Source organism: Pelobates fuscus, chromosome 3 (assembly GCF_036172605.1).
Source record: "Pelobates fuscus isolate aPelFus1 chromosome 3, aPelFus1.pri, whole genome shotgun sequence".
Lineage (NCBI taxonomy): Eukaryota > Metazoa > Chordata > Amphibia > Anura > Pelobatidae > Pelobates > Pelobates fuscus.
The window spans coordinates 260,260,212-260,272,512 of record NC_086319.1 but is presented as its reverse complement, the minus strand read 5'-3'; the positions used below and the strand labels follow the sequence as shown (position 1 = coordinate 260,272,512).

Here is a 12,301-nt window from a genome sequence, read left to right as displayed (position 1 = left end):
ATTGCTAACTCACTGCACTGGATGAAATAGCAAGAAAGAGGGGAAACTAAGGTTAACACAAGGTAATAGTAAAGATTCTATATGCCATCTATCTAGCCAGCTAAGCCTCCTTCGCCAACCTGCGACAGTAGTATGGCTCAGAGTCCCTGTCAGCCGATCCCTACAGGATGCCAAGGTAGAGTGTAGCTTCTGTGATTATCCACAGAGCTGCTCCAGAGCGGGGATTCCATTCAGTCCCAGGCCCGAGGGAGAGCAGGCAACCGCAAGCCATGCACTCTGGAGTGCTACGGTAATTCCCCGCTGGGGTGTTCGTGAGATCTTGATGGCACGTGCCACTAACTGTGGTTGATCTTCAATATGCATGATCGATGTGTGGAGGCATAGCCTCTTGAGGCTCGCAGTCTGGGATGGTGTACCGTAATGATGGTAGGCGTTTGTGAAGTCGTGGGGCCTTGAGTGGTAGCGTCTGTCTCTAGGACACTAGGCTTGTGGCAGCCCTCACGAGGTGAGGTTGCTGATACATCCATGCGTGAAGATATTTTGAGCTAGAGGTTCTGGAATATGGCATCCAAACATTGCTGTATGGTTTCTATAGCTCCGCTGTTGGAACTCTGAGTTTGACAGAGGCCTTGAGAGGCTGGAGTAGGCCCATCTGCCATTTTAGTGAGACTTGGTATTGGACTCGCCATAGGAATTCCACTGTGGGTCACAAGTGAGTGCAGCAGCGTTTGGTGCCTGGTCAGCTTCAGTGGGGACCGGGATATCCCCCGCCAGTCCAGGTGGGGGGAGAGCGCTATGCAGCAAGTCTGTGCTGGGAACAGTTGAGTGGAGAGATCGGCTGCCTTTCCCCAGCTCAACTCCCGGCAGCCGGAGCAAGAGTGTTCAGGTTCCCTATGGCTTAGAGATACGTGAGTTGGCTTAATGTGTAGGTCTGGGAAAACCTTACACCCGTTGCGCACCGGAACGGTAGTTACAGCTGATGGGCCGGGGACAGCCCCCCTGAACCGGCCCGTTGATTCGTAGCTTGTGCGCCACGCGTCTGATCCTGTAGAAGGTTTTTTTCTAAATAAATAATATTTTGATGTGATCTGGCTTTTGTATTTTCTGGGAAATTGTTGTGTTAATAGCACTTTATAGTGCTAAGGGGAATTGGGGGGAGGTCCTAAAATTTTGAGGGGTTTGCCTGCCTATTTTTCCCTCCAGATTAGAAATCCCTGTTGTAATGCACTGCCTCTAATCTTCAGAAAAAAGAAATGTACGGTAAGTAAAATGTGTATCTTTTACAGACAATACTGAGCAATCCTCATTTCTTACTTACCTTGCTGCTGCTGTTCCTTGGATAACCTCAAACACATAAACTCCAGAATTAACGTCGGGGAAATCTTTATCACGCATTCTAAGCTCACGGATTAAACTGAAAGGATAGAACATTTATATAAATATTTTCAAAATAAAACAAAAGAAATGCATTCACTGCGTATTGCTTACTTTCACAATACATTGTTTACATTATACATAAAACATATTTATTCTCTTTTTTTGGCTGTACAGAACCAAGCTCTGCAAGTAGCCAAATATTATCAGTTTCTCATTTCTGGTCAGACTCCTTTTAGCTTGCAGTGTAATTGTGACTAATTATTTTTCCCAAATATTGTGTAGACAAACAGAATTTACACATATACTCCCATTAACATTAGAGAAGTGTGATGTGTAAGGCTCAGAATATTGTCACAATATACATGTCACAGCTGTCTAAAGTTGAAAGAAGTCATATTAACTTTCAAATAACTAAGCATATTAGATGGGAATGTGACTGCTATCTCAGTAATGTATCAAGGATATGTAGTCATCATCACTGCTGTTTAGTCCCTCAAGTCACAGTGTCAGGCGTTTCACACATAACACACGTTATAACACATACCGTAATTAGAAAAAATATCATCCTAATAATAGGAGATAGAACATACTATATATAGAGGACACTTAAGTGTGAACTGCGTAATACGGCAAAATAATTTCAATGAAGGACTAAATGCCTTGGCATCTTGCGCTGTAGTAATACAGGATAATGGGATGTGATGTCATCCATCATTACAACGTGAGCTGGCAGGACCTGTTATAATAGTACTAAATAAACACAGCTCTGTGGTGCCAGATACCATCCAGCTGTAGATTGTGTATACTGAGACTGCAACCCATAGTGATGGTAGCTCTGTGTATACTGAGACTGCAACCCATAGTGATGGTAGCTCTGTGTATACTGAGACTGCAACCTATGGTGATGGTAGCTTTGTGTATACTGAGACTGCAACCTATGGTGATGGTAGCTTTGTGTATACTGAAACTGCAACCCATAGTGATGGTAGCTCTGTGTATACTGAGACTGCAACCTATGGTGATGGTAGCTTTGTGTATACTGAGACTGCAACCTATGGTGATGGTAGCTTTGTGTATACTGAAACTGCAACCCATAGTGATGGTAGCTCTGTGTATACTGAGACTGCAACCCATAGTGATGGTAGCTCTGTGTATACTGAGACTGCAACCTATTGTGATGGTAGCTTTGTGTATACTGAGACTGCAGCCTATGGTGATGGTAGCTTTGTGTATACTGAAACTGCAACCCATAGTGATGGTAGCTTTGTGTTTCCTGAGACTGCAAACCATGGTGATGGTAGCTCTGTGTATACTGAGACTGCAACCCATGGTGATGGTAGCTCTGTGTATACTGAGACTGCAACCCATGGTGAAGGTAGCTCTGTGTATACTGAGACTGCAAGCCATGGTGATGGTAGCTCTGTGTATACTGAGACTGCAACCCATGATGATGGTAGCTCTGTGTATACTTAGACCGTAATCCAAGGTGATGGCAGCTTTGTGTATACTGAGACCACAACCCATGGTGAAGGTAGCTCTGTGTATACTTAGACCGCCACCCATGGTGATGGTAGCTCTGTGTGTTTACTGAGACAGCAACCCATGGTCAGGGCCGGACTGGCCCACCGGGATACCGGGAAATTTCCCGGTGGGCCGCGGCACCTGGGGGGGGCTGCATGTAGAGAGAGGGAGCCCTGCTCCCTATATTTTAATAATATCACGGCCGCCGGCCGCATGTCGGTGCCGCCGGGTGGCCGGTCCGGCAGCACACGCTGAGGTGATTACTCACCTTGCGACCGGCGGCCCCATCTCCTGTGCTGACAGCTATGCTGCTGTCAGTATCAGTGAGTGCGCCTAAGCGATCCAGCAGCACACTCACTGATACTGACAGCAGCATAGCTGTCAGCACAGGAGGACTGAGGGAGGGGGCGGAGTAAACTACCATGCTCCCTCGCGGTTCCCATGATTCCCAGCATCTACATATCATAGAGTAGTGATTACTCTATGATGTGTAGATGCTGGGAATTATGGGAACCGCAAGGGAGCATGGTCGTTAGCTCCGCCCCCTCCCTCAGTCCTCCTGTAACAGCAGGTACACAGAAAAATAGGGGAAGGGGACAAAAAGAGGGGAAGGGGGGGACAAAAAGTGGGGAAGGGAAGGGGACAAATAGAGGGGAAGGGAAGGTGACGGAAGGGAAGGGGACAAATAGAGGGGAAGGGGACAAAAAGAGGGGAAGGGGACAAAAAGAGGGGAAGGGGGGACAAAAAGAGGGGAAGGGAAGGGGACAAAAAGAGGGGAATGGAAGGGGACAAATAGAGGGGAAGGGAAGGGGACAAATAGAGGGGAAGGGGACAAATAGAGGGGAAGGGGACAAAAAGAGGGGAAGGGGACAAAAAGAGGGGAAGGGGGGACAAAAAGAGGGGAAGGGAAGGGGACAAATAGAGGGGAAGGGAAGGTGACAAATATAGGGGAAGGGAAGGGGACAAATAGAGGGGAAGGGGACAAATAGAGGGGAAGTGAAGGAAAAAAATAGGGGAAGGGGACAAAAAGAGGGGAAGGGAAGGGGACAAATAGAGGGGAAGGGAAGGTGACAAATATAGGGGAAGGGAAGGGGACAAATAGAGGGGAAGGGGACAAATAGAGGGGAAGTGAAGGAAAAAAATAGGGGAAGGGGACAAAAAGAGGGGAAGGGAAGGGGACAAAAAGAGGAGAAGAGGGGACAAATAGAGGGGAAGGGGACAAAAAGAGGGGAGGGGGGGACAAATAGAGGGGTAATAGAAACACAGGGAAGGGGGAACACAGAGACTGAGGGGTAATAGAGATATATAGGGCAAGGAGGGACACATAAACAGATGGGGTTATAGAGAGACAGGGGATGGGGGGGACAAAGATATGGGTAATAGAAAGACACCAGGGAAGGGGGGTGGACAAAGAGACAGAGGGGTAATAGAGAGACACAGGGGATGGGGGTACAAAGAGACAGAGGGGTAAGAGAGAGACACAGGGAGGAGATGGGGAAGAGAGACACAGGGAGGAGAGGTGGAAGAGAGACAGGGAGGAGAGGGGAGAAGGATACACAGAAGTTTTGTTGGCTGGGGCTAAGAACAACACAAAAGGGGCTGGGGGAAAGAGAAATACAGAGGCTGGGGAAGGGTAAAAAGAAACACACAGGGACTGGGATGAAGTAAAAGATGCACAAGGGTCGCTGTAAGAGAAAAAAGGAGACAATTGGAGACAAGATACACTAAACGAGGTAATAGACGTAAATTGATGTGATCCTGACAGTAATACACACACATATATATATATTGATTAGTAACATATAAGTATGCCTATAATATTTACACATATAGTAATATACATTTATATATGCATAATACACACATAAATGTCGTAAGTATATATATATATATATATATATATATATATATATATATATGTAATGAGCACGTATTGGCCCATTCTTGTTGCTAGTTGCATACTCATGCACCATAACATATTCAATGTGAAGAGCGCACCCATAGAACTTCAAAATAAACAAGCTAACTTCATTTTTGTTTAGTTATGCAACTGCAGACATTCAGCATTTCAGTATCATTACTAAAATGTCCTAAATAGGCCAAAGTAGTTGTACTGAAACATTGATTACATGCAAATGTACGTCTACTTAAAATAAAGGCGTTCTTTCGTTTGAGTAAGAGTTTTCAATTTCAAGTTATTTTTTCACCCTCTATATCAGCACACTATGCTGGCACGACGCATTAATGGGCTGGTATATAATTTTTTTCCAGGGCTGCTTTTAGTTCCCAGTCCGGCCCTGCCCATGGTGATGGTAGCTCTGTGTATACTGAGACTGCAACCCATGGTGATGATAGCTCTGTGTATACTGAGACTGCAACCCATGGTGAGTGGCCGATTGCAAACTGTTTAGCTGTGCATAAATACTCTGTATACATTATGATAACTGTTGATGCAAAGTCAGTCAATTCTAAACATGTTTTAAGCAAAACATGGCCCAAACCATAATCTTAAGGAAGATAACTTCTTACTTTGATGAGAGCTGAACCATTCGTACCCCCATATATTTCTTCTTTGGAAGAGTTTTTCCTGCAGCGAAGACATGAGTAAAAATGATACACAATTGATTCCATGTGATCTGTTATCAACATTCTTTTCCCATTTAGATTTCCTGTGATGTCTTTCAGTCTCCATAGTATATGAAAGTCAAGAATCTAATAACGTATTCTATATCTTTTATAAGATACGTAGGTCCTCCCCAAATCTCATTCTTTTTTAACCTTTCATTATAAGCAGCTTGTTCCTGTACTACATATGCTATCTTTTGAAGTTTCCTAGGTCTTCATCAAGTTTATTTTCTTATGTGTTACATGTTTCATTGTTTACTTATGTTTATACCATTTTCTTCATCTTTCATGTCATTTCATGCTATTTGTAGCCTCTCTAATACAGCAGCTTTCCCTGTTCATCATGTCCCAGGTGTTTGTTTCCCATCCCAGTAAGTGGCAGCTTATTGCCTTCTCATCCCTGGTCATTTGTATTAAATTTACTGCTAGCATCTTTGTTTCAGACCTTGAACTCAATTATTCAGTATGTTTCCATCTCTGCCCAGTCCAACCATGGTCTTCCATTCTTACTCATATGTACTCAATCTCTGTGGGCCTCACAGCCACATCACAGACTACAAGACACTTCCATGCTGTTGTTGGTTATAACATATTTAGCTGAATTTTGTAAAGTTGTTTAAGTGCTGCATTAGAAACTATGTAATTTCCCCCCAAATTATTTGCAGTGCAACAGAACTCAGTTCCTAAATTCTGAAGTATTGTAATTTTCTATTATTTTACTTTTATAATCTTCCCTCTTTCTGCCTGTTTACAAAAGAAACTGTAGCAAGGCACCAATTAGAGAAAGCTGATGTGGACGGTTACAGGAAAAAACGGTGCTGAAGAGCCAACTTGCCAACTTCGAAGTTAACCCCTTAAGGACCAAACTACTGGAATAAAAGGGAATCATGACATGTCACACATGTCATGTGTCCTTAAGGGGTTAAACGGTTTGTGAATGGTTTAACCACTAAAGGTAAGGAAGTGCCCGGTGGCTTCTGGCACCATAACCACTTATTTTGTATTGAGTTGTTATGGTGCCCGGAATGTTTAATGTTCTAGTTGCTCATTCTTCCAATTGTTGTAGTTTTAAATAATAAATGGATAATATATTTTTACAATGCCTGCAGGTTGTACAAAAATGACATCGACACTGTCTACTAATCTCTAAAATCCTAATTTCCATGTGAGGGTTAGAAAGTCCTTATTAAAAATAATAATAATAATACATCAATAAAACAAAACATTAATTAAAAAAATCAAAATAACAGTGGAAAGAAGTATCAAGCAATGTTTGCAAGGAGGGATTACTGAGGGAAAAGTGAAGAGCTATTCTAGATATCTTTATTTGGCATAATTACAATACTACATATTATAATGCAATCGAAGAACAATTTAGTAAGCCTAAGTTTTCTAGGTATCTTAAAGTACCACTTAAAACAACTTTAGTTTATTACTTGTTATTTAGCGTTACAATATTGCAAAGACAAATAATGAACACGTACTGATACAAACAGAACAGAAGACCCTTCCCATGAACTTACAATCAAGAAATTACAGTACTTTAATACAAAGTGTTTATAGTAAGATAACTTGTGAGCTTACATTCTAAAGGTAATGAATGGTATTTGACACATAAGGTTGCAGGGGGTATTTGATATATCGAGCTGGAGTGAAAAAAAAAATCACTTTTGATTCTGTTTATGCAACCTTAGCCACACCTCGCCTGGCTGTAACTCACACAGCCTACAAAATAAAAATGGTTTTATTTTCAATCAGATCTTACAGAACAGTGTACTTATTTCTATGTTGATTGAACTTTAAGCACACACACAGGATGCTGTTTTATGCTGTTGATATAGTAGGATTGAATCCATTCTAAATTAAACACACAGTCTTGTAAAGAACGCTAAAAGATGTACTCTTTTTTTCAGGAAGTGTGTAGGGAAGCAGTGTGAGTCAAAGACAGGGAAGGTGTGACTAGGGCTGCATTAACAGTTTAATGTGATTGAATGCCTGATTTAGATAGGAGAGAACTGGGCAGTGACACTGCAGGGGGCACTATCAATTTACCAAAGACACTTCATAAAGGTAAAGTTGGTTTTGTACTTAGATGTCCCTTTAATGAAGAAGAGAAAAAGTAATACGATTATTCACCAAACCTAACATTGTGGAGATTTCACAACGGAATTGCAATTGGAAGCCATAACAGCCATAATTTGTGCAAATCTTCTTTAGTGAATAACCCTGTTGGGTCCCTTCTTCTATTCCCCCATACAGTGACAAAATTTGCTTGAAACATTTTTATCAATGCATTCTAGAAATCAGGAAGCTAGGAGGAGGGGTGCTTAGTCGTCAATAAATGTCAATAAGTTTTAAAGACTACAAAATAATATTGTTGGATTAGTTACTTGTAACTAGTAAATGGTGAGGATGTGTGACATTACAGGGAGTGCAGAATTATTAGGAAAGTTGTATTTTTGAGGATTAATTTTATTATTGAACAACAACCATGTTCTCAATGAACCCAAAAAACTCATTAATATCAAAGCTGAATATTTTTGGAAGTAGTTTTTAGTTTGTTTTTAGTTTTAGCTATTTTAGGGGGCTATCTGTGTGTGCAGGTGACTATTACTGTGCATAATTATTAGGCAACTTAACAAAAAACAAATATATACCCATTTCAATTATTTATTTTTACCAGTGAAACCAATATAACATCTCAACATTCACAAATATACATTTCTGACATTCCAAAACAAAACAAAAACAAATCAGTGACCAATATAGCCACCTTTCTTTGCAAGGACACTCAAAAGCCTGCCATCCATGGATTCTGTCAGTGTTTTGATCTGTTCACCATCAACATTGCGTGCAGAAGCAACCACAGCCTCCCAGACACTGTTCAGAGAGGTGTACTGTTTTCCCTCCTTGTAAATCTCACATTTGATGATGGACCACAGGTTCTCAATGGGGTTCAGATCAGGTGAAAAAGGAGGCCATGTCATTAGATTTTCTTCTTTTATACCCTTTCTTGCCAGCCACGCTGTGGAGTACTTGGACGCGTGTGATGGAGCATTGTCCTGCATGAAAATCATGTTTTTCTTGAAGGATGCAGACTTCTTCCTGTACCACTGCTTGAAGAAGGTGTCTTCCAGAAACTGGCAGTAGGACTGGGAGTTGAGCTTGACTCCATCCTCAACCCGAAAGGCCCCACAAGCTCATCTTTGATGATACCAGCCCAAACCAGTACTCCACCTCCACCTTGCTGGCGTCTGAGTCGGACTGGAGCTCTCTGCCCTTTACCAATCCAGCCACGGCCCATCCATCTGGCCCATCAAGACTCACTCTCATTTCATCAGTCCATAAAACCTTAGAAAAATCAGTCTTGAGATATTTCTTGGCCCAGTCTTGACGTTTCAGCTTGTGTGTCTTGTTCAGTGGTGGTCGTCTTTCAGCCTTTCTTACCTTGGCCATGTCTCTGAGTATTGCACACCTTGTGCTTTTGGGCACTCCAGTGATGTTGCAGCTCTGAAATATGGCCAAACTGGTGGCAAATGGCATCTTGGCAGCTGCACGCTTGACTTTTCTCAGTTCATGGGCAGTTATTTTGCGCCTTGGTTTTTCCACATGCTTCTTGTGACCCTGTTGACTATTTTGAATGAAACGCTTGATTGTTCGATGATCACGCTTCAGAAGCTTTGCAATTTTAAGAGTGCTGCATCCCTCTGCAAGATATCTCACTATTTTTGACTTTTCTGAGCCTGTCAAGTCCTTCTTTTGACCCATTTTGCCAAAGGAAAGGAAGTTGCCTAATAATTATGCACACCTGATATAGGGTGTTGATGTCATTAGACCACACCCCTTCTCATTACAGAGATGCACATCACCTAATATGCTTAATTGGTAGTAGGCTTTCGAGCCTATACAGCTTGGAGTAAGACAACATGCATAAAGAGGATAATGTGGTCAAAATACTCATTTGCCTAATCATTCTGCACTCCCTGTATTAATTATTAATTCAGTATCTGAGTGTTCTAGGGTTCATATCTATTTTTGACGAGTATAACAGGTGAAAGCACTCTAAAAAACAGCTCCTAATTCCAAAAACGTTACAATGTCAATTCAAGTTTGTTGTAGCAACTTGTGACTAAACTTAAAAGAACACACAAACCCTTGAAGGGACACTCCAGGCACCCAGACCAATTCTGCCCATTGGAGTGGTCTGGGTGCCAACTCCCTCCACCCTAAACCCTGCAAGTGTAATTATTGCAGTTTTTATAAACTGCAATAATTACACTTGCAGGGTTAAGTCCTCCTTTACTGGCTATCAGACAGCCACTAGAGGGACTTCCGTGTTCTTAGAACACGAAAAGTGTTTTAAATGACTCTGGATATCCTCACGCTATGCATGAGGACCTCCAGTGTCGCCAAAATCCCCATAGGAAAGCATTGAATAATGCTTTCCTATGGGGAGGTCCAATGAGCGTGGCCCTTGCCGCGCATGCGGGCTACCCCGTCGGCTGACTTCGGCGCGGGAGGAGCGTGGGCGGAGACTGACCCAGTGCCCAGGGACTGGATTCAGGTAAGTCACTGAAGGGATTTTAATCCCTTCAACAATATGGGATTGGGGTGGGAGGAAGAGGTGTACTGCAGGGTCCTGCAGTGCCAGGAAAACGGACATGTTTTCCTGGCACTGGAGAGTCCCTTCAAATCACTTCAGCTTGCTGAAATGCTTTAGGTGTGTTCTCCTTTTTTTATTTTCCAAAAAGTTAAGATTTTAATAGAAATTAACCTTGTTACGCCCCCTGGTTGTCAATCAGATAACAGGTCCTGTTACTTCCTGGTTTGGTTTGCTCAGTGGAGCTAAACTCAAGAGGCAGCAATTGCCATTGACCCTGCTTTGCAAAGACTCCTCATTGAGGTGTACATGGGAAGTCTAGGCAGGGTTAGAAGGGAAGGGCTTGCAAAGGCATGCTTTCATTTGGGTATATCTACTAAGCAGTGCTATTTATACTTTGTGTGTTTGGCCACTGGAATGTCCTTTTTAAGGTCACAGTTGCATATTTTGAAAACACAAAAACAGTTCTGTAAATTAGAAATTTATTTTAACAATAGTATTTGTTTAATCTTCAAATCACCCCAACTCAATAATGGGGTTTGTTACTTGAGATTGTGGAGAATTGATAAAGCAATTTTAAAATGTTAAGCCAAATTAAAACTAAACTAAATTAAGGCCTCACTATAATATTTTAAATACATTTTTAAATGATTGAATCTTTTTGCATAATATTTTAAAATTATTTATTTTCAAGTATTAAAATACCACTCGAAATATATCGTATATAAAAAAATATCAAAATGCAAAATAGAAAATGAAAAGCTTTTCCTAAAATCTTAAATTGAGGTCTTATTTTGCCAAAAACCTGCAATTCTCTTATTGATGTGCTTTAGAGTCTTATATATGAGTTATCCTATGAACTTGGCAGAAAGAATCTGACATCACTAAGAGGATAAAATATTCGACAACTTGTTAGTGTTACGTTTAGTTTTCATCCGTGAGGTTTCTTACCTTTCAGCTGTCTGTCATGGGCTTCAGCTAGGAATTGCCTAATTCGGTCAGATGGTATAGCAAAGGATATCCCTGCTGTCACCTTCAGAGTATTTATACCTATGACCTCCCCATCCTTTTTGAAAACACGCATGTGGAAATAAAACAAAGATTTTCATATTTTAAACCTTGCAGCATTTATGTCTTTATAAATTGTTTATCTGCTCAGTGGTTCTTAACTAATGATGATATTAATTTTAGTATAGTGTTACAATGGAAGAATGGTCAGTGAGCTAATTTTATTCTTTTAGAATGGGTGAAATCTGTGTCTAAAAGGTTAAGAACACTCTGTCCTAGATCTAATCTGTGGTAGTCATCGAGACAATGAATATATAAAAATATCCGAATTATCTAAAAGTGTCCTGACACCAACACTGTAAGCCAGTACATCAGTGAAAGGTGAGCCTGTCACTTGCCATACCCAATAATTTATAGCTCAGTATACTTAACGAGAGACACTTGTTAACAACAAGGTTTAGAACACTTGTGTCATTAGACAGAAACCAAAGTCCAAATAGGTCACTTCTGTACATTATATCTAAATACAACTCCAGAGCAGACTGCAGCATTGCCTGACTTTGTGGAAGTGATGCAAGCTCACTCACTTACTATTCCCTCTGCACATTATCAATGATCATACCTTCGAGGCATAGTCTACATATCCTAATTGTGGACATGAGTCTCAGGTTTATATCAAATGCCAGGAGCTGTAAGGCTTACACCAACTGTGCATCCCTCTTTCCATCATACCTTTCTCCAACTGTTTTCTTTTCTCTTCCTCTTTTAGAACCTGTTCGTCTTTTCTTCCTTTTGCAACTGTTTATCTTTCTTGTGTATTTTCCCATGCTTGACAATCTTAACAAAATGTGTAGCTTAAGCCAAGCTTCACTTCCTTTGTCAAGAACACATTTCGTAAAATATTTACCTTCCCATCTAGTCCTTCCTCCTTGCATCAATTAGTACTGGTTTCCATCAAGCATGCGCGGGAATTAGATCCTGTCACATACTCTGGGCAGAAGATGGCATTATGTAACTGCCAGTAACTAGAAGATGTGGGCACCTAGAATGAGGATCTGGCGCCACAAAAGAGTAAGATCAACAGGCAGATATGGGCAAATTTGGGATATTTAATTACGTTACAGGGACTGTTAGGAGTTGTATAGCGGGGGGTACCCAAAAAAATAAAAT

At 41.4% G+C, this 12,301-nt stretch overlaps 1 protein-coding gene across 1 annotated transcript in view; it reads right to left on the bottom strand.

Moving 5' to 3' along the window:
• HTRA4 (HtrA serine peptidase 4) overlaps positions 1-12,301 on the bottom strand; it is a 45,038-nt gene that overhangs the window by 12,735 nt on the left and 20,002 nt on the right. Inside the window, exons 6-8 of the mRNA XM_063448412.1 lie at positions 11,075-11,189; positions 5,428-5,485; positions 1,319-1,414 (exon numbers count right to left, since the gene is read on the bottom strand). Coding sequence (XP_063304482.1) covers positions 1,319-1,414; positions 5,428-5,485; positions 11,075-11,189 — 269 coding nt within the window. The remainder of the gene's footprint in view (positions 1-1,318; positions 1,415-5,427; positions 5,486-11,074; positions 11,190-12,301) is intronic.